The sequence below is a fragment of the Trichosurus vulpecula genome, chromosome 2 (assembly GCF_011100635.1).
Source record: "Trichosurus vulpecula isolate mTriVul1 chromosome 2, mTriVul1.pri, whole genome shotgun sequence".
Lineage (NCBI taxonomy): Eukaryota > Metazoa > Chordata > Mammalia > Diprotodontia > Phalangeridae > Trichosurus > Trichosurus vulpecula.
Window position 1 is genome coordinate 414,785,927 of NC_050574.1, and position 24,023 is coordinate 414,809,949.

The 24,023-nt window shown below is 38.0% G+C and overlaps 1 protein-coding gene across 2 annotated transcripts in view; it reads right to left on the minus strand.

Annotated features, from left to right (window-relative positions):
• ARHGAP6 (Rho GTPase activating protein 6) overlaps positions 1–24,023 on the minus strand; it is a 330,900-nt gene that overhangs the window by 104,735 nt on the left and 202,142 nt on the right. For both annotated transcript variants that reach the window (XM_036743443.1, XM_036743444.1), the window contains exon 2: positions 13,871–14,030. In XM_036743443.1, the coding sequence (XP_036599338.1) occupies positions 13,871–14,030 (160 nt within the window). The remainder of the gene's footprint in view (positions 1–13,870; positions 14,031–24,023) is intronic.

Genomic DNA, 24,023 nt, shown 5'->3' on the forward strand with positions numbered 1-24,023 from the left:
TATTTGTACAGATGGGAAAACTGAGTTTTTCAATCCCCACTTTCTTCCAAGGTTCAGCTTAAGCTCTATCTTCTACATATGTTTTTGACTCCTCCCAAAATCACCTTGTGGAATATACCTGTATATGTACATATTAGCTCTCCCCCCAAGACTCAAAACACCTCTAGAGCGAGGACTATTTTTGTTATCTTTTGTGCCAAGCACACTGGTTGGCATTAAATAAATGCTTGCTCATGGACTGATTATCCTAGTAGTTTGCTATTTCTGCCCTGAGGGAGAAGATACGCTTCATTTTCTCTTCTCCCGGACCTTTCCAGTGATGCAAAACAAATCAACACATCGACCATGCATGTCTGAAAATGCATGCATGATTCTAAATGGCCATTGCATCTCTACCTATCCTTTCCTATTTCCTCAGTTCCTGATTGAATTTCTCGTGCTTCAGATTAATCCAAAACCTAAACAAAAGTGCATAGCCTTTGCTAGGTCTCCAAATTACAGGGAGGCAGATCTGAGTTTAAATTTTCAGAGACCTCAGGCGGTAAAAGCAAGATTAATTGGGAACTCAAAGGTGTCAATACACAATTAGTGTCATTAAGGTGGGAAAAGTGTCAACAATTAAGAAGCTATACTTCACCTGCTGTTGTGGGTTGAACTCTTATGCCACTTAATTTAATGAATGATAATTGTTGTTAATTACAAACTAAATACTGGTAGGTGTTGTGTTAAAAAAAAAAAAAAACCAAGCATATGGCTGACTTTTCTCCTTTTTGAATTCCATACATTAAATATCTCAGTTTGAAAAGGTAGCTAACCAAAAAAAATATGTATACATGATTAAAAATACCAGGAATACTTTCTAGAGGCTAAGGACTTAACTCACAGAAAAGTACCAAAACATTTCTTTAATGTAATGAGAGAATCTAAGGGAATCTATAAACAATTATTGGTACAAATGATTAGAAAATCCAAATACTCATGACCACTTCATCGGATTCATTATTTGCCTATTAACACCTAGCTGTAATCATGATATGAAAATAACAGAAGAAATTATATTTATTCCTATCATATGTAAAATAATAAAAATGATTATCTGAGAGTTTTCAGTTTTAAAGGTTTTAATGCTCTCCACCTTACAGGAACCTGCACCTAAAAGTTTTAAATTTTTAAATATTCTGTTTGCATATACCCAAAGGCCTTGTGGTAGCTGGTGGCAACCAGACACACACAGAGCACAGAATCCCCCTTCAAACAATGATTTCCTTTTATTTGCCTAATGAGGAAGGATGAGTCAAATACAAAAGTAGCAGTTCTTATTCCTACTTCAAATGCTGGACCGTGTCCTTTATAATTGCTTATGGTTTACAATTGGGCCACGGGCCCACTAGGATTCTGATAGTGGGACTATTATACTACTGAAATCTGCAAAATGTGCCAGAGAGTTCCAGGATCTCCAGGAACAGGCAACATTCTGTAAAAGTGTCCAAATCTTATGCAATGATAATTGCTGATCCAAAGAAGATATATAATTATTGTGCAAATTTGACCAGTGGAGACAGGATCTTGGAGAGAAAACTATATTGCCTGAAGACATGAAGAGACCATTAGTGAATATTAAGGCACAAAGTACATGGTTTTCAAAGTTATATTCCACTGTGGGCTAGTTCTGAATCCAAAGAGATGTGAGTTTCTCAACATATCATATTTGGTGAGCTGTACAATATATATACTTGAGGTCTACACATCTCCCAAAGGTGAACTGAAGAAGGGGGTATCAGAGAGAGCCAGGGGAAGACAAAAACTTCAAAAACATAGCAACAAAAACCAGAATTGTGTTTTGAAATAAAAGTGACAAACAATATCACCTACATTTCTCTTTTTGTCACCCCTGATTGTGTTTATTTATTGTAACATGACAGATGAGATGTCATCTTTCCTTAGATCACAGAAGGGAACCCAGAGAAAAGAAAATTTTGCCTAACCCCCCTCTAATCTCTAATCCCCCCAATTATCTAGGAAACATTGGTGTATAGTTTAGGAGAAGGAGGAGCTTTTCTCCTACTACCATCTTCCCGGATACTCTTTCAGTTGTTCAGTCATTTCAGTTCAACCCTTTACTCAACTCTGGCCTCAGACACTTGACACTTATTAGCTTTGGGACTTTGGGCAAGTCACTTAACCCCAATTGCCTTGCCTTCCCTCCTCCAAACTAAAAAGAACCTTTTGTGATCGCATTTGGGGTTTTCTTGGCAAAGATACTGCAGAGGCTTATCATTTCCTTCTCTAGCTCATTTTACAGGTGACGAAACTGAGGCAAATGGGGTTAAGTGACTTGTCCTGGGTCACACAATTAGTAAGTATCTATTTGAACTCAGGAAGATGAGTCTTCCTGATGTCAGAACCAGCACTCTATCCACCTAGCTGCCCTCCTGAGTACCATAACATGAAGGAATTAGCATGAAGCTAAGTAAAATTGCCTTTAGAAATAAAATAAAATATACATTCAACTTCAAACTTGCAGTGCTATTCTGAATATTGGTACAGAACAATCAACTCAGAGGCCCAGAGAGCACAGTAATCTTGATTTGGTCACTTTTGCTTTTTACATACATTTCTTTCTTGTATCTAGAATTTCTGGGCATCTGAGACAGACTTTCCCTAAAAACATAATCCACACAAAGACACTACTGCTCCCCAATGGTGCTGGTATACCTTTTCCATAATGGAGCAAGATGGTGTCAGGGAACTGCTATTGCCAACAGTCATAGGAGTGATAGATGCTGTATTTCTCATTTGGGGTTGGGAAGTAAGACACCCAGAACAATTTCTTTGCTTAAAAGTTATCCTTTATTTTCCAACTGAACTGTTATACTACCAAGAATATCATTTTCTTAATTTCAGTGAGATGTTTACGTGGGTTTTACGTCGCCTATGGGACTATGGTGTGGGACCGCATTACAAACAAGAGATATAATTGAGCAATTCTAAGTAGTCAGGGTTCTATTTTATTGTACCATGTGTACACATTTTCTTAAAACATCAACTATTTTTCATTCCACGATATTATTTCCAAAATATATAACCATAGCTTTTCTCATTTGTGACAGAAGAAATTTACTGAAGCAAGAAAACAAGCTCATGTTGGGAAAAATATAAGGAGCTAAATCAAATCTCTCTCACAAAAACATTCGGCTCTAATGCTTGTTTACAAAGATTCTATGCTATATCACCTTAACTGCTCTGATACTGATTAAGGCATGATGCAAATTGTTCCCTCCAATTTCAAATGAGACAAGGGACAGAGATTTTAAGTATTATATACATATCAACTCTTGATTATTTTTCCTCCAAGTATTTATATTAAACTGGTACCTGAATAATTTTTGAAAAAAATTTGTGACATACCCACACCAAACAAGCAACAAAGTTATTTAGTCAATCAGTCAACAAACATTTATTAAGCACTCACTATGGGCCAAGCACTGTGTAAAGCACTGGAGATAAGAAAGGCAAATGAGTTCCTTCCTTCAAGGAGCATGCATTCTAATGGGAGTCAACATGTAAATAAATAGGTGTATGTAACAGAGACACACAAAGTGGATGAAAAAGTAAACTAAAAGGTGGAGCATTAGCAGCTGGGGAAAACCAGGAAAATACTCCTGTAGAAGGTGGGCTTTGAACCGAGTCTTAAAGGAGACCAGAGAAAGAAAGAAGCAGGGATGAGGATGCATTCTCAGTTACCATGGATCGCCAATGTAAAGACATGGAGATGGGAGACGAAGATTCGTGTTTGAAGAACTGCCAATCTGCAAGTGCTGCTTAATTGTATAGTATATGGAGAGTGAAGTCTTGGGCAATATGTTTAGTTCTTCTTGGCTTCAGTGTCCTTGTCTGTAAAATGAGAATTTATCTCTAGAATTGATATTTAAGACCCTTTCTAGGTCTAAAGTTTATCTAATGTTGCTCTCTACACTTGTTTTCCAACCCAGTTTCCCTTTACCTTCTAGATCCCAGGCAAGAGCCAGGGACAGGCCCAGTCTAATCAGTTGGAGGAACAGGTGTCTGCCTACAAGGTATATCTTAAAGAGTGTAGGAAATTGGAAATTTTCATGTCCACTGGTCTGACACCTTAAAGTCTAACTTTTATTCATGTTTGTATGTGTTTGTGTGTGTGTGTCTCTTCCCCCGCCCTGATTTCAGAGCTGTAACTTGTTATTTTGGTTCACAGAACAAGCATCTCAGAAATGACCTTCTAATCATGTCTGTATAACTAGGTACTGATTAATGTGAATAATGATCCTGTGAAATGGACAGATTATTTGAAGTCACACTGCATATTTCCAATGGGCTAGAACCGATGATCATATTTTAACATAATTTTAAGTTTAGTTAGTGCAAATCTGAATAACATGACCATTTCACAGGATTCACCATTTGTACTATTAGAGACCTAGCTGATGTGAAAATAACAGAAGTAATTAAGATAAATCTAGCTGACTAGAAGGAAAAAAATAGAACAGTGGCTCACACATAGGTGTCATTAACAGTTCCTGCCATCTGGTTGCTTCTTATTTTAAATACTTTTTTTCTTGTTAACTAGATGCTAAGCTCCATCATTTCTACTGCAGAGGAATATACCTAACTTTTAGGGCCCTGGGGCAAAGCTATGGTAATTAGCCCACTTGGTTATGTTGCCATCGCTAAGCATCCTCTATAAATACAGACCCTTCATATATTAAGAGATACATCTGCTTGTTAACTTTTCTGAGCCTTAGTTTCCTCATTGGAAAAATGGAGAAAAATACTTGTTCTTTCTTTTTTTTTTAATATTTTTTTATTTTTAGTTTACCACACACGGTTCTACATAATTTTGAGTTCCAGATTTTCTCCCCTCCCTCCCCCCTCCCTCCCCAAGAGGGCATGGAATCTCATATAACTACCATGTATAACTCTGCATTGAATTAATTTATACACTAGTCAAGTTGTGGAGAAGAACTATGACCAATGGAATGGAATGAAAGAAGAGACAGAACCAAAAAAAAAACCCCAAAAACAAAAACAAAAGAGAATGGAAAAAGGCGAGCATGAAGTGTGCCTCAATCTGCAGTCATGGTTCTTTCTCTGGATGTAGATAGCATTCTCCATTGTGAGTCCTTTGGAGTTGTGCCTGCACCTTGTGTTGCTGAGAGGAGCAAAGTCTGTCAGGGTTGGTCCTCACGGAATCCATATATCTGTGGTTGTGTACAATGTTCTCTTGGCTCTGCTCCACTCAGCATTATGTCGTGTAGGTTTTTCCAGGTTGTTACGAAGTCCGTATCATCCCCATTTCTTACAGCACAATAGTATTCCATTACCTTCATATACCACAGCTTGTTCAGCCATTCTAAAATATACAGGGAACTGAGCCAAATATATAGGAATACAAGCCATTCCCCAATTGAGAAATGGTCAAAGGATATGAACAGGCAGTTTTCAGAGGAAGAAATTAAAGCTATCTATAGGCATATGAAAAAATGCTCTGGATCACTACTGATTAGAGAAATGCAAATCAAAACAACTCTTAGATACCACATCTCTCCTGTAAGATTAGCTAAAATAACAAAGCAGGAGGACGATAAATGCTGGAGAGGATGTGGGAAAATTGGAACATTGTTACATTGCTGGTGGAGTTGTGAGATGATCCAGCCATTTTGGAGAGTAATTTGGAGCTACACCCAAAGAGCCATAGGAATGTTCATACCCTTTGACCCAGCAATACCACTTCTAGGGTTGTATCCCAAAGAAATCACACAAGAGGGAAAGGGACCCATATGTACAAAGATATTTATAGTGGCTCTCTTTGTGGTAGCCAAGAATTGGAAATCAAAGAGATGCCCATCAATTGGGGAATACTTGTTCTTTCTACTTTACAGAGTTTTTGTGAGAAACAAATGAAGTAATGTTTGCTAAGTGCTTTGTAAACTATAGATTTATATATTAAATCATGAACTTAGATAGCAAGTTTCAAATAATTTAACAGCGACTCCATTCATAAGATAACTATTATACCTCATATGTATCAGACTGGCTGATATGAGAGAAAAGTAAAATGAGGAATGTTAGAGAAGACAAGGGAATAATGGGATATTAATGCATTGTTAGTGGAGTTGAGAACTGACTCAATCATTCTGGAGAGCAATTTGGAACTATGCCCCAAAAGCTATGAAATCGCAGATACCCTTTGATCCAGAAATACCACTACTAGGTCTGTATCCCCGAGAGATCATGAAAAAAGGGAAAAGGACCTACATGTACAAAAATATTTATAGCAGCTCTTTTTGTGGTGGCAAAGAATTGGAAACCAAGGGGATGCCTATCAATTAAGGAATGGCTAAACCAGTTGTGGTATATGAAAGTAATAGAATACTACTGTTCTATAAGAAATGATGAGTAGCTTTTTGTGATGGCAAAGAATTAGAAATCAAGGGGATGCCCATCAATTGGGGAATGGCTAAACAAATTGTTGTATATGGATGTAATGGAATACTATTGTGCTATAAGAAATGAGGAGCAGGTGGCCTTCATAAGAACTTGGAGAAACTTATACGATCTGATGATGAATGAAGGGAGCAGAACCAGGAGAACACTGTACACAACCACAGACACATTGCTTCTGTGATGATTAACTTTGATAGACTTGGCTCTTCTCAAAGTGCAAGGTTCTAAGCTCCAAAAGAGTCATGATGGAAAGGGCTATCCACATCCAAAGAAAGAACTATGGAGTCTGAATGCAGATTGAAGCAAACCATTTGCTCTCTCTTTTATTTTATTTTATTTTTGGCTTTGTTTCCTCTTTCTCATGGTTCATTTTATTGGTTATAATTCTTCTTTACAACTTGATTATTGGGAAAGTAAGTTTAATGTGAAGGTATATGTAGAACCTATATCAGATCACAGGCTGTCTTGGGGGGAGCAGGGAGGAGAGACGGGGGGAAGAAAATTTAGAACTCAAAAACTTGTGGAACAGAGTGCTGTAAAGTAAAAAAAAATTAACTAACTTAAAAAAAAAAGAAATGATGAGCAGGCAGATTTCAGAAAAACCTGGAAAGACTTACATGAGCTGATGCTGAGTGAAGTGAGCAGAACCAGGAGAACATTGTATACAGCAACAACAGCATTATGCAATGATTATCTATGATTGACTTAGCTCTTCTCAGCAATGCAATGATTCAAGACAATTCCAAAAGACTCATGATGGAAAATGCTACCCATATCTAGAGAAAGAACCCGATGCAGTCTGAGTGCAGATCAAAGCATAATATTTTCACTTTGTGTGTGTGTTTGTACATGCACGCATTTTTCTTTTGTTCTGTTTCTTAGACTGGGTTCAGATCTTAATCAGTCTAGTCCTAAGGAGGTAAACACTAACCTTTCCACTTGGTTTTTGTTTGGATTCTTGTGTTTCTGATGTGACCTGGGTATCCAACTTCCTAATCCTGAGCCAATAAATTGACTGGTTCCTGACCTTTCTGTTTCCCTGGTAACTAGTTCCTCCTCAGGCAGAGGGAAAGCACGGAAGAGAGTGATAGTCTCAAGGCCTTACTATGGTCCAGTCTTCTTTTTTATCATGTTTTACTCGTGGCTGTTTCGTTTGATCTATGATTACCAGTGCCTGAATAAAAATACAAAACATCCAAAACTCTCTCTCGGAGGTCTAGAATATTTAATATACTTAGAAAATCAATGCCATTTTGAATGTTTAAGCTGGAATGTCTTAAATGGTATAATAGGTTTTGGAAGATTTAATACATCTGCTTTGAAAAGGTAGGGCCATATCACAGTAGCGGGGAAGGCAGATTAGTGGATATCATGTCAATAAATGTCAGGCCTTAGGGATCCATTTCATATGCTTGAGTGACATTCCATACATAGGTCATCGTAAATTCCCAATAGCATCATTGTCTATAGTCTTTCACACTACCCTTGAAATGAATTTCTAGTTGACTTATAAACAGAATTCTAAAAGGCTTACTGATTTAAAACATGCTGAAAAACTTTATTTTTATATCACTTTCATTTCTGAATATATCCTTCTCCCCTTCCCTACCTAGCAAGCTATCCTTTGTGATAGAAGGAAGGTTACATTTTTTCACTTCTTCTCTGGAAATCTACTAATTAAAAAACAGTAACAACTCCAAAACCAACTTGACCTATAATTGTCTGGAACAGTCTAATCTTCATTTAAAGTTGTTTTTTTTTCCTTACTCTTTGGCATGATAATTTTCACTCTACCTTCTTCTCCCAAATATCACTGGCTGAGAGCCTCAAAATATCTATCTTACAGCCATTAGCTCAGAGGGTCTGCGACAGCCCTCATCAACTTCTCCCTAAAACAAAACAAAAAACTCAAAGCCTGAACAACAAAGACACATGAAAGCTAAATCCATTTCCAACCATAAAAAGGGGGCCAGAAATGAAAGGAGTGGGTATATTCCAGCTTTTATTAAACCTTCTATCTAAACTTCATTAAGTTTGCTATTACTGTACTTCATTTAGTTTCTGGGCACTTGAGGCAATGTTTACTTTCCCGGAGGGCTTCTTCACACTGTAGACATGACCCAGTTTAAAATTACCAAAAGGGGAATGAATAGGAACAAAACAGGAGCCACAGGGGACAAAAAATTACAATTAGAGCATTTAACACAATGCCAGATACTCTGTGGGTTCTCAATAATATTTGAAGATAATAATGACACAGTTTTAATAACAGCTCCAATTATCCCTTAGGTGAGTTCATGTCTGGCCTCTCCTCCCATATGCTTTCAACTTTTTGCCCTCTAGAAATTTAACAATAATTCATTGATTGGTTTTTTGACAAAATTAATAAATTGAAAGAGTGTCAAAATGACAGAGACTATAATTTTGTCACAAATGGCATCATTTACCATTGAAATATAGGTTCCAAAAAAAAGGAAAAGAAATATAGGTTCCATTGAAAATGCTAAACACAGGAGGTGAGCATGGTGTTTGTAATAAGTACTGTGAATTATTATAGAATTTTTAAGGATTGTATGGTTTGTGTCATTTGTGTATTTAGCTGATACATTGAAAATGAAGCAGATCAATAAAAAGCAACCCTCAAATCAGTTAGCAATGTAATACTTCAGGAGAAAAGCAAAGAGAGAAAGATTACCTGTGTAAACCAAATCTAATCTATTATCTGGCTTGCACATAAATACAAATAGTTTTCTAAAGTAATTAGGTCTTCTGCCCCAAATTCTATTTGTCAGCAAAATTTCAATTATCAAATTACCAAATTATGAATTACCAAAATAACCAGAGCTGACATTTATGTGATCACCTGAAGGCTTAAAAATTACTTTGCATCTATTATTCAAGTGGAATGGATAGGTTTAATTAGTTCTCATCGAAATAATGAGTAATCTGAGGTTTAGAGAATTTAAGGGACTTCCTTGTGGCCGTACAACTACAAAGCAGAATTCAAACCCATCTCCCTGACTCCAAATGCAGAACTCTGGTCAATGTGCAATTTTCTATTGCTTACCACCCTGAGAAAATGGAATTCTATCTCTGTGACTAATTCATGGTGATAGTTGGGTAAACTTTGGGCATCTTAATGCATCTCTGTGCCTTAGTTTAGGAGCAGCTAGGTGGCACACTGGATAGAGCATTGGCCCTACAGTCAGGAGGACCTGAGTTCAAATCTGACCTCAGACACTAGCTTTGTGACCTGGGCAAGTAATTTAACCCTATTTGCCTCATTTCTTCATTTATAAAATGAACTAGGAAAGGAAATAGCAAACCACTCTAACGTCTTTGCCAAAATAACCTCAAACGGAGTCACAGAGAGTCTGACAAAATTGAAACAACTCCACAACAATAGTGACTTAGTTTCCTTATTTGTACAACAGACATCGCATTCTTAACAACAACTTTTTTGGATTCCTCTACAAAAGAACATAAGCAAAACATGAGAAAAGTATAAAGTGATATATAAATACAAGGCAAGAAATGCTATTATTCTTATACGTATTCCCAGGTAAGAATACCATTCTCAAAAGTTTTCATTCCTCCGACACCCTTGTCAACACTACCTCAAAACAAAGCAAAAAAATATGGGAGGAAGTGCAGCGCACTAATATCATATTGTCTATTTTTTACTCATTTCCAAAATGAACTAGTTCTTATTAGATTATAATTAATTCTTATTAGAGTTATGGTATTTTGATCTAAGGGTAGGTTGAATTAGAGAGACAAGAAGAAGCAGGATGAGTTGTTATATTAGCAGGAGAAAGTCTCAAACACAAGGTGATAACAGAAGAAAACGTGTGGCAAGAGAAAGAGGGGAACCGAAGTGACAGTAGATAATTTTATGCTAATTACATTCCCTGTACCTCTTAGCTTCTTCTGCTATGGCCTTCTACTGAACTCCTCCAAGAATGCGGTTAATACCTTGGATACTAATGTCATATTAGCACCATCACTAGGCATAGATCCAGTTCAATGGGTTTCTTACCAATATTGCAGCTCTGCTGATCACCTGGATGCTGGGAGAGCTACAGAGCACCACCTGAAAGGCCTCAGTTGTCCCAAATGTTGAAAAGCTAGGGATATCCATAGCTCTGCCTACCAGCAAATCCTGATATATGTGCTTGTCTGGCGTGATGACACAGTCCCTTCAGATGACGCAGTCTCTTCAGACTATTCTTTCTTTTTTTTGCATAGATTTTGTATGCTCTCTCTAGGACCACAGACTTCTCTGTCAATGTGAGGCTGCCTTAACAAAATTCTCTTATCATCTGTCCTTTAGATGATGTTAAGTAAGTCATGCCCCTCTCTGTGCATCATTTTCCCATCTGTAAAACAAGAGGGTTAGCTTAGAAGACTCTCCCAGTTCTAAATCTATGATCCTATGCTATTGGAGTGGTCAGTGGTCCTCATAGGTATAGCCTTGCAACACAGAGGCTACCACTGTTTGGAAGAAACTGGAAACTGGAGACTCCCTTACTTGGGGATAGAAAGGAGTAGAACCAGACTATCTCAGCAAGCTCAAAAAGCAACTGAAACCCCACTTTGAGAAACTCTACATTAAGGATCACAGAGAAGACACAAGAAGTCTCATCTTAGGTTAGTGCTCCCCCCAAAGCAGTTATTGCTTTGTAAAGTGACCCTCAGTCCACTTTTTTTGGATGTAGCTTCCTTAGAGTAGTTCTTCAAGCTAGGTTAGATTGACCTTAATCTTACTTTGGTCTTGTCCACCAAATGTGCGGAAGAGGCAGTTGCTATGTGTTTGTCCTTCATTCCTGAAGAGGACCATAACATCAGGGAAATGATGACACGACTTGAGGGTGACTTTGATTTGAGCGAGGGAGGGCTATGCAAGGTCACCAGCCTCACTTTCTCCTCCAGAGCCATCTCAGTCCAGTGGCCTGATATTCATCAGGACTACTGGAGATGGCCCTGGGGAAGAGGCAGTATGCTCTAATGAATAACACAGAGGACCTGGAATCAGGATTAACTTTGATTTGAATCCCACCTCAGATGCTTACAAGCTGTGTGACTCCTGGCAAGTCACTTAACTTCCCTTGCCTGCATTTTCCCTATCTCTAAAATGGGAATAAAAACAGCACACACAGGAGATGATAGCTGTAAAGCGACTGAAAAATCTTAAACTGCTACATAGATAGAATGGTACCTCTTTCTATGTGTCAGAATGGCATTCAGGTTATCTGCCCCAGGTTTTTTTTTTTCTTCAAGAAAAAAGGCATAAGGGTCATAGGGGTCCCTTATGGGGCTCTTGGGCAACCAGTCAGGAAATATTTCAGCACCTCTACCACCAACTGAAGAGACTTACTCAGTTATAAAGCTCTCTGAAGTTTACAAAGTACTTACTTTCTTCATAATTATCTAGTAAGATAGGCAGTGCAAGGATTATTACTAATCCTATTTCACATGTAAAGAAACTGCGTCTCAGAGAAGACAATTTGCTCTAGATCACACAACTAGCAAGCATCTGAGCCATAGTGTGAAATCAAGTCTATCCTAATTCTAAGCACTCCTCCAAACATATCATATTAGATACCCATCTCTCTGCACACATAGATCTATATGTATATATGGACATACATACATATATGTATAAACTCCAAGAGACTATGTGCATGTTCTCTTGATACATATGTGCATTTATGCATCTCTCTAGATATATACATGTATTTTATATATACACATTTGTTTATGTATGTTTATGTGTGTGTATATATCCATGATCTATCAATCGACTGATCTATCTGTCTATTGAGAGAGTATGTGGTATGCTTGAGGGAGTTGAAGAGGCATCACAGTGTGATTGGATTTATGTGAGGCAGAGTTGAATGTAGTTTTCAGCCTCACTCTCTCTTCCAGTCATCGAATTTCAGTGGCAAGACAAAACTCGAGAGGACTGGTGATGGCCCGGGATGCCATGGATGACCTTGGTGTCTTCAGCATCTGACTAAGCTCTGAGTGTTCTACAGAGCCTGCTTCAGCTGTCATTGGAATGAATTACTCTCATTTGCCCATTCTGCTGGGGAAAGTCTTTACATGCTTGAGGTAGACATCCCCCTAATTTGACAACAGGTTTGAGGCCTATTGGTTACCCTCAGCCTGGTTTAGTCCATCTATGGTTTTACCAGGGTGTATCTGCTGTGCACGCTACTGATTCTTGGAGCTGTAGGTGAGATTTGGGAGAATCAGGAGGATACCAAAGATGAATGAGCAGCCCTGAAAACGGCTTAGCAAGTCCTCACAGCATAGGTGTTAGTCTTCCCCGAACACTCCATACACCCCTTAGAGTCAGGACAGACATGGTTAAAAGTATTTGTACAACTATATGTACATAGATACACATATTTATATATGCTTATCTATATAGATATCAAGACTAGTGTGTTTGTGTGTGTGTGCATGTGCATGTATGGATGTGTATATACATACACACATCTATCTATGTCTATCTGGGGAAAGACCCTTTAAATAAATATGAACACCTATAGGCTATACATTCATAATTCTTTCAGAAAGAGATTTCCAAGGAAAACAAAGGGGAAGCTGATTATAAATTTCTTTAAGAGCTTCTCCTAATTTTAAGTAGTCCCTCTTATCTGAATTTTTCTTAGATTTCTTTGAAATTTCACACATAAGCTGACACTTATTTTCGTGGCTGGTTAATGTAGTTGTGTAAGGAAGGTCCATAATTACCCTTTCAGTCACAAATCAACTTGTTAGGTACGTGGTGATGCAGTGAAAATGACACATGCCCTTTTAGGAATATTAATAAGTATTTGAGCTTAGATATAGAGGTTTGAAAACCGTTAAGGTAAATACTTCAAAACTGCAAAAAAATAATGACAAATCTAATCAACAGAAATCCATATCTGTGTCTACTCTATACTTTCAGCTCTTAATGATAGCACAAAGACTAATTTGCCATATTTGAGGACGGGAGCATGTAAGTATGGGTTGAATTCAATTTAAGAGACCTAGCTTTTCCTTTGGTCTATATAATGCTGAATAACAGGTTTGACTGAATTCTTCACTTTCCAACTGGTTATCTTGGTGTCATGTAAATGTAGTGTTAGACAGTACTTTTCTCCTGAACTCTGCATAAGTTGACCTTTTCCTTTAAATAAACATATTAGCTGACATGCAAGTTGTTCTGCCCAAGCACAAATTTCAAAATATAACCTAATGCCAGCCAATGACCGAGACACTGTACTTTTCTTCCTGTGTTAATGGGAGGTTTGAAATAAATATGTGCTCTGCGGTTTGCCAAAGCAGATGTTTAACTTTCAACATTCCGCAGTGAAATGGCGGACAGAGCCCTTACCTTTGGGAATGGTAATCTGACAGCTGAGGTCACAGTCCTGCTGCAGCTGATAAAAAGCCACTTCCTGCAGTCGGGCACGCTCCAGCTCTGAGAGGCTTTGTATGGGAACTGACTTCAGCCGAACACTGCGCCCTGACATGCTGTTCCAAGTAAAATCGCCCTGTAGATCAAGCAGAAAAAATGTGAAGTGTTACATGGTTCACCTCCTTTAACAAACATATCCATCTCTTTTTTTTTATCAGGAAGAAAAACAAGACAGAGTCTTTTTTTTTTAAAGTTTACTTTCACTTGGAGTTAACTTTAGCAAAATGGAATACATCTCCTCTTTATTTTCAGATAGTCTTAATCTCAAAGAATTTGAATTCACTCTTCTTCTGGGGTGATAATTCTACATTAATCAAAGAAGTCAACACGTATGTGGCCCATGATAGTACTGGAAAAGCTGTGTGATACTGTCTAAGACACCATGAGTTTATTAGAATTCATTAAGAAAAAAATGCCAATAAATGTATGTAACTGTCCTTCTGTACCCTCACAATTCAAATCTTTATTTAGTGAGAAGAAGGAGATGGATAAATTGGCACATGCAACAGGAGGAAGTTAGGTGGCAAAGTAGATAGAGCCTAGGATGTAGAGTCAGAAAAGACTTGAGTTCAAATCCAACCCCGGATATTAATTTTGTAATCCTGGGCAAGTCAGTCATTCTTTGTATCGGCTTCCTCAATCTGTAAAATAGAGATATTAATAGCACCTACCTCACAAGGTTGATCTAAAGAACATAGGATATAACATGTAAAGCCTTTTGCAAACCTTAAAGCTCTAGAAATGCTAGCTTATTATTAACGATGTAAAAGTCACCTTGTAAGTCTTGTAGAGACAGGTGACTGAACTGCCCTCAGTTTCTAAGAGAATGCATGCTAAAATGTTTCAGCATGTCTGATACTCCGTAGTGATACGGTCCTGTCACAGGGCATTGCACTTACAGATGACCACTGCAAATGAAATTAACCAGTCACTGGGGCTGAGGAACAAAAACCCTTGGTTCTAGGCTCCTTTGCTATTGTTGCACTAAATCTTTCCTATTGTTGTACAAAATGAAGTTTTTCATGTTATCATTTGCCTCTTTTTATATCCCCAGTGCCTAGTATGGTGCTTAGCACATGGTAAATGCTTGATAAATGTTTATCGATTGGCTGACCATTCTCTATTAGGCAGACACAATGATAGGAAGACCTGCTTTAGATGGCTGTGGTGGCAAGTAACGAGGCAAAGTCTAAATAGGTTTTCCTTAACTTCCCCAAACCATGTCTATTTGCATTCTTGGGTAAATTGGATATGGAGAATTGACCTAAATTTTTTTGATATACCATTTTTTTTTAAACATGAAATTACTTACAAAAAAGGTTGTCTGAAAGCAACTGATGTCTAAGTATCTAGAGACCAATCTGTTGCATGTCAATCAGTAGACAAACTTTTATGAAGCACCTACTATGTGCCAGCCACAGGGCTAAGCACTGAGAACTAAAAAAAAAAAGGCAAAAGAGAGGCTCTGTTCTTAAGGAGCTCACAGCTAATAGGGAAGATAATATGCAAACATGTCCAAATGAGCTATATACAAGACAAATTGAAAACAACAGAGGGAAAGAACTAGAATTAAGAAGGATCGGGAAAGTCTTCTTATAGAAAGTGGGATTTTAGCTGGGATTTGAAGGAAACCAGAAAGCCAGGAGGCAGAGATGAGAAGGGAGGTTATTTCAAGCATGGGAGACAGTGACAATGCCGATGCGGGTTTGGTGCAAATTGTTTTGTGAAGTTGGAATGATTTCCCATTAGAGCCCTTAAAGGGTTAATGACTTTGGTAACAGTAACTTGCTGCACATTTCTGTCACTTAGCACTCGATTTTAAATTAAAATTTGTCCATGTGTATTCAATGCCAAAGTAGTCCCTGCAGTGGTAGTCAAAGCAAATATTTTTATGTGCACCTGAAAATAGATATGTTCTCACCCACATAACGTCTCTAAGCATAGAATCACAGACATGAGAGCATCTAGTCCAACCCCTCTCATTCTACAGATGAGGAAACTGGAGTTCAAAGAAATACCGCCTAAGGTCACATAATTAGTAATAAAGGCCAGATGCAAATCCAGGCCTTCTCACTGCCAGTTGAGTGTTCTTTCCAACACACCATGCTGACACTCACTTTCATCCCAAAGAAGGAAATCTGTAACAAGAACTAATCCTCACTCTCCTTAATATAGCTTTCCCTAACTGAAGAGGAAACCCCGCATGCTGTGGATTACCAGTCATCATTCACCTGGCTAGCCTTCCCCTGAAGTATCTATCAAGAGTTCTCCCAGCAATAATGAATGAGATAGCTCCAGGAACTAGGCATTCCTGGGGAGATCTGAAATCAGAGAGGGGACGGAGCTACACATGTGCCTCTTTCTTGATTCATGGAAATGCCGAGCATGCCTTGGCATCCCAAAGTTGTCACTATTCTTGCAACCTGTAAGAGGAAATCAAGGAAGCTGATTGTGAAATTAGGATAGCGTGTTTAAATGGTAAAACCTTCTCTACAATTGTCATATGACTACTTAAAGAGGTGGCAAAAAAGTAGCTCTGCAACCACTCCTGTTTTGTTCTGTCCCCTCATTCGCTCAGCTACTATCTTGAGAATATTGAAGCCATTTTCAATAAGCTCCCTCTTCATCTCAAATCCCTTGACATCATCTCCTCATTTCTCTTTTCTTCTAGTATCTCATAATGAAGTGACCCCTCTCTGTGTCAAAGCCGGCTCCTCCGTGAATCTGTGATCTTTTCCCCTCCCATCTTTTCTCTCTGCTTTCATATCTTCAGCCTTTCCCTATCTCGTGGTTCCTTCCCTACTACCTATGCTCATGCTTAAACAAAACAATCCCAAGACACCATTCATGCTTCTTCCTCGTTTCCAAACTCCTAGAAATTGCTGCCTATATTCATTGCCTTCGCTTTTGTTGTCTAGCTTCCAGCTTTCTGACTCCAGTGAAACTGCTCTCTCTAAAACTATCAGTGATCTCCTAATGGCCAAATCTGATGGTCTTTTCTCACTTCCCATACTCCTTGACCTCTCTACTGCATGTGTCACTTTGGACTACCCTCTTTAACCTAATATTTTCTCCTCTCTGGAATTTCGTAATAGTACCCTTTCCTGGTTTTCCTCCTACAGTCTGACAGCTCCTTCTCAGTCTTCTTTGCCAGTCACAGTCCATATTATACTGCCACTTATGACTGTTCTCCCAGGGCTCTGTCCTAGGATCTCTCTCTCTCTCTCTCTCTCTCTCTCTACCTCTCCCCCCCACCCCCCGCTCCTTTACTCCTTTACAATGAACTTATTACCTCCCATGGGCTTAGTTAGCATCTCTTTGCAGATGACTCATGTACATCTATATAGCCAGTCCTAAAGTCTCTCCTCAGCTTCAATCCCACATCACCAAAAACTTATTGGACATTTTAATCTGGATGCCCTAAACTCAATATATCCAAAACATAACATCTATCTTTTGCCCCAAATCTACCCCTCTTCCAAACTTCCCTATTTCTGTTAAAGGCACCATAATTCTTTTAGTCTTTCAGATTTATAATCTCAGTCATTCTTCCCTCAGCGTTTTTCCTCCCTCAGTTGTCATCTCCACACCAATCTCTCCCACCATACTGCTTCTTTCTACTCATATAACCCTCACCTTACTTCAGGTCCTCATCGCCTCTTGCCCAAATTATAGCAACAGCCTCCCAAATGATCTCCCTGCTTAAGTCTCCCTCAATTTCAGTTTACCCTCCACATCACTGTCAAAGGGATTTTCCTAAAGTGCAGATGTGGCTACCTAACTGAATAAATGCCATCCCCCAAGATAAAATGTAACCTGATCTTTTTAGCTTTTAAAGCTGTACACAGCTCTGTACTGATCAAACTCTCCACTCATTGTACAGTACTTCCCCCCCCCCCATATTCTGCCCTCTCAAACGAGTCTGGCCTGTGATCCTCACACATAGAACTTCAGCTCCCATCTATGTCTTTGCATTGGTGGTCTCTGGGGACTGGAATACATCCCTCCCCCAACCTCAATTCTGCCTCATGGAATCCTACTCTTTCTTTAAGACATGGCTCAAGACATGGCTTCATACATGGAAACTTTCCCAATTCTCTCAATGGCTAGTGTCCTCTTTTCAAACAATTTAATTTTAATTTTTATTTAATTACCTTGTATTAATTTAAATTTATTCTCTTTATATTTATTATGCATACACACATATATGTGCATATATGTGTATATGTATATATGCATATATAATACAGCATATGTACATATAATACATATAACATTTTATGTATACCTATTTTATATTACATATTAATATATAAATATTAAATCAAAATTATATACTATATAATTACAATGAATTATATATAATTAGAATAAAATTATATATTCATATATATCTACATTTACTTGTGTATATATACATATGCATATCATATACATATACATACACCCATGCATATATATCCTTATTGTTGTTTTCCAGTTAAAATTATGTGAGCTCCTTGTAATTAGGGACTATTTCGTTCTTTGTATTTATATCCCTAATGACAAGCAGTGTGCCTGGCAAAGAATACATGCTTAGTAAATATCTACTAATCACAATTTTAGCATTAAGGTTCTTTCTAGCAGATCTAAATCCAGTGAAAAGACAATTCTAGTTCCATTATCTTCTGACACCCATTGGCTGAAAGGGAAACTTGCAATTATAAACAAGTTTAGCCACCCTAAGAAGCTCACCCACATCTCAAATCAGCTCTAAGATCATACAATAGATAAGGTCTTAATAAATAGTTTTGTCTGACTCATTCCCTATTGCATTAAGCAGAGACATGTAACAGGCCAATTTTATTCAGCCTTTTCTATATAACCATTTATAACTTAGAGTTAAATAGCATTCTATGGTTACAAAGCCCTCTAGATGCATTATCTCATTTTATCTGGATAACAACACCATGAGTAAGTAGTATATTATTATCCCCATTTTACAGATGAGCTGAAGAAAGGTTAAATAACTTCTCAAATCACAAATCATAAGATTAGTAAGTGGTAATGCTGTTACTCGATCCAAATTTTACTTCCAAGTCCAAAGTTCTTTCCCCCTTTTCCTCTCTATTACACAGAATCTGTCAAGCATTGTTATATATTTGATGAGGCTCCTATAAGCTAATATAAGAATTCATTTGCATACAGTTGGAAACTCCCAATTCAATAGGATGCAAACATTATTAAAACTCATGGCTACAGTAACACACAAGGACTGGTATATGTTGATGACTACTTGTGCCTCAGATATACAAAAAATTATAAGTAGTTCATTTAGATAGTGCTTTGCAGATTCAACAAAACACTACGGATTGGTTCCACCTCTTCTTACCCTTTTCTCCTCTCTTCCCTCCTCTATGATTTCATTGGCATCAGAAACTACCTGTGAGGAAATTTCATCTATCAATCAGCAATTCCTTTGTAACTTATAGACTTAGATAGTCAGCTAAGGCACTGCTAGCTTAAGTGAACTGTAGGTATTGGCTTTGTAAAGCCAATGAATGTGAGAGCTAGAAGCCAAGTTTCCTGACCCTGAGGCAGCCTGTGCATCTACTATATCACGCTGTCTCTTACAGAATAATTGCGTGTTTTTTTTAAATTCACACACTGATAATAAGCTAAAAGAAAACCAAAATTATGCATCAGCCTGCACCAAGAGAAATAAATTTTTCCTTGGAAATACCCTTTAATTAAATCCGCTACTTGGGAAGCCCATTATTCAATAATACATCAACCAGGTAGAGAATTGAATTAGGAAGGCAGGGCTATCTAATTTGTTGTCATTATTGTCATGTATGACTCTTCGTGACTCCTTTTTGGGGGGTTTCTTGGCAAAAATACTGGAGTAGATTTCTATTTCCTTCTTCAGATCACTTTACAGATGAAGAACTAAGGCAAACAGGGTTAAGTGACTTGCCCAGGGCCACATTGCTAGTGTCTAAGGCTGCATTCGAACTCAAGAAGATGAGTCTTCCTGATTCCAAGTCCAGTGCTCTAACCACTGAGCCACCTAGCTCCCCAGGATACCTAAAGGGAGCACCAATGTAGCTTTGTCTATACCCAACTAAAAGTTTCTAATGCCTCAGTCCCTTCTAAGTTCTTATGCAGCTATGTAACCTGGTCTTATCACTCACCATATCGTGTTTCTAAACCGCTTTCTAACAGTGTCTTATATCAGCTCTCATTAACATAAAGTTTAAAGACAAGATCCCTGATAACCGTGTCCTAGAATGTAACCAGGCTACTAGAAAAGAAATGATACTCACCCCTGAACAACTATGTGAAAAATGCAGCCTCCCCAGGCAGCTGTTTTACTCTGCATTAATGAGGAGTAATTGCAAGCAGGGAAAACAAGAAGACATACTTTAGGGATTCACAGAAGCCCAACCTCATGCAACATACCATAACTGTGGAAGGCTGGGAACCAGCTGCTGCAAAGAGATCAGCCAAATCTGTAGCTATAAGAAAAGAAACTGATGTGTTTGGAGCAAAAGGCGTCGTATCATCACGCCATTTGTGAAACATTGTCAAAAACAATGTCTGGACTGTGAGTGAGGGGCTTGGCTTCTGGGCCCACTTTCTTCCCCTGACTTGCTGACTTTATCTCTCTAGGATTCAGTTCTCTCATCTGTAAAGTGAAGGGGATGAACTACATGACCTTTCAAGTGCCTTCCAGCTCTGACAGTCTATGCTTCTCTGAACACCAAGAGAGCCTTCAGACCATTACTGTTATCGATAATCAAAACAAGAGAGGGCATCGGTGCTCAATATGAAAAGCATTCTTGGTCTGAGGTGACCTTTTTGGCCATGCCTGCACACATCAGTTATAATTTCTTATCAAACATGAATGACTTCAGAAATAAAGAATGACAAATATAAAACACCCAGTTTGCTGCAGTAATAAAGGTTTATTCAATCTACTTACCCCTAAAAAGTTAGTTTGGTAGGGATAGCTGGGCACTTTTAGAGCCTTTTATTTCTATGGCCTATTCTAGGGAATTTGCCAGAATGCTATTTCAGGGAGAAGAGTGATGAAATATGAAGATGCCTTTACTACCCGAGGCTTTATTTATATACTCAGCATCCCATTCAACTGTGAGTAAATTCAGAAGGTCCTGCTTGCAAAGGTTTAGTTCATAATATTTTGTCATGTCGCATACTTCAATTTTAGGTCATCTACATCTACATTTTTTTCCAACCCAAATTTCCTTGTGAGGAAGTATTTAATTGTGAGGCTACTGGAAAACACCCTGTTTTCAAGCAGAATGTCTTTCATCACAAGGGGAACATGTTTGCTTGGTCTCCATCTACCAATCCCAAACCAATTTTGCAGGGCAGGGGAGGGAATGGAAACGATCACCCTTTTACTGAAGTTACTTATTTTTCTACTCTTCAAGTTGCTACTAAAGTCCAATAGTGACTAATTTATTGTTTCCACTTTACAATTCATTTTCTAATGAGTTTCTTTCCCCACATCAATGGATGAAGAAAACAGGGATAAACACCAAATCTAACAACTCACTCACTCATATGCCTATTAAAGGAAATATATATCCTTCTAAGGAAAATATGACATGGATAGTTTTTTCCCCCTTGTCTATCTAACCAACATTCAATAGCAAACATTTACTGGAAGTTTTATGAAGGAAAAGGGATGGTGTGTTTGGGGAGGCCGCAAAATTATAAATGGAAATTTCTTTGAAAATATGCCAAATTTATGCGACATGAAAATCTATATCAAGTAGATGCATTGCTCTTCAGGGACAGAAAATAAAACTAAGTAAAATCAAGTGGTATGAGTATGGTATGTAGACCTGTGCTTGGATTTAGGAAGACCTACATTTGAATCCTGCTGCAAACCTTTACTAGTTTGAGACCCTAGGTAAGTTACTCAAAGGCAGCTGGTGGTGCAGTGGATAGAGCTTTGGATCTGGAGTCAGGAAGACCTGAGTTTAAATCCAGCCTTAGATACTTCCTAGCTATATGGCCCTGGGCAAGTCAATTAACCTCTGATTGCCTGGCAAAATAGATCCACTGGAGAAAGAAATGGCAAACCACTCCATCATCTTTGCCAGGAAAACCCCAACTGGGATCATGAAGGGCTGGATGCAACTGAGCAACGACATCTCCTTAACACCTCTGGGTTTCCTTACCTCTACTTTTTATGTCTCACTCTCTTCTAAGCCCTCTGTAATTTGACATATGACCTTACCCAAACGAGACTTTTCTCCAAAGTCACTAATGATGTCTTAACTGTCAAATGGTGCTTTTCTTAGTTCTTATCATTTTTGAGCCCTCTGACATCATTTTCTTCTGGATACCTTTTCCTCTCCAGATTTTTGTGACACTACCCTCTTCCCATTGTCTTTCTACCTGGCTGACCATTCCCAACTCTCCTTTGTTGGTTCTTTATCCATGTTATACCCCACTACCTGTGAGTATAGCCCAAGCTCTATCCTGGGACCTTCTTTCTCTCCACACTAACACTCTTGGTGATCTTAACAACTCCCAATGGTTCAACTATCATTTCTATGCAGATTTATATATCTAGCCCTAAACTTTTCTGAGTCACAGTGCTACATTACTAACTACCCTTTGGACATGTAGAACTGGATGTTCTGAAGGCATTGCAAAACAACATGTACAAAACCGAACACATTATCTTTCATCTAAAACCCTCCTCTCTTCTAATCTTCTTTATTGCTGTTGAGGCACCTAGATGTCTCAGTGGATAGAGTGCCTAGAGTCAAGAAATCTCATCTTCCCTGAGTTCAAAACTGGCTTCAGACTCTTACTAGTTGTGTGACCCTGGCCATGTCACTTAACTGTTTGCGTCACTTTCCTCATCTGTCAAATGAGCTAGAGAAGGAAATGGCAAAGAACTCTAACATCTTTGCCAAGAAAATCCCAAATGGAGTCACGAAAAGTCAGACACGACTGAAAAAAATGACTGAACAAAAAATGCCTGTAATGTCTTACTCCCTCATCTCTGCTTTACCTTCCCTGACTTCCTTCAAAACTCAGCTCCAATTCTACCTTCCATAAGCATAAATTGGAAGAGATCAGGGGTTCTTAACCCTACATTTGTGAATTTGTTTGATACTTGTATACCAATGTAATTAGTTTTCTTTATAATTAGGTATTTTAGTTTATTCATTTAAAAACAGGATTCTGAGGAGTCCACAGGTTTCACTAGATTGCCAAATTCTTCTATGACACAAGAAAGACTTAGAGACCTCTGGGCAAGATGGTCTTCAATTACTTTCCAATTCTTAGATTCCTTTATTGTTTTTAATATTGATAACTCCCATTGATAAAACCCTTTGTGGGATAAAAAGCACTTCTATCATTATAACCTCATAGATAAATAATAGAAGATAGCAATCTCATTTTACAGATTTACAGAGGTTAAGTGAATTGCCTGTGGTCATGTAGCTATCAAGTACATGAGTCAGGATCTGAACCCAGACCCACAGCTTAAGCTGGACATGTGATTATAACTTCAAGCTGAGATCTTGTAGATAGAAGAGGAAAGTGCTTGAATTCTGAAGACTTATTAAATGAATATCTTGGACATGCTATGGGGCTGATTGTTAAAGAATATAGCTAACACATAAAAAAGATGGGGCCAATATTCAGGTCTAATAATTTTTGAAATCTATTTACAAAACTGGATTAAATATTAGACTTTAAATTAAGAATTTGGGGATGTTGGTCTCTAATGTGTCAGTGGGTCATTATGACCTTAGTGATGTGGTGGCTTATTTTCTTTCTAAAAGAGAATTTTAAATGACCATATCATTTTATAACTTTTGATATATCAAATTGTCTGACAGCACTGAATATTTGTTGAGCCCACAAAAATTGAATCACATATAGATCTCAAGCAACATTGCAAAATACTTTATTAAGTTGTTTTCTGACATCTATAGCTATGCAGAAAATATCTCCCTTTCCAAAAAAGGCAGTTTACCCAGGTTCTTCACTTTATACTCATAATAAAATGGATCCTGACCAATTTACCCATCAC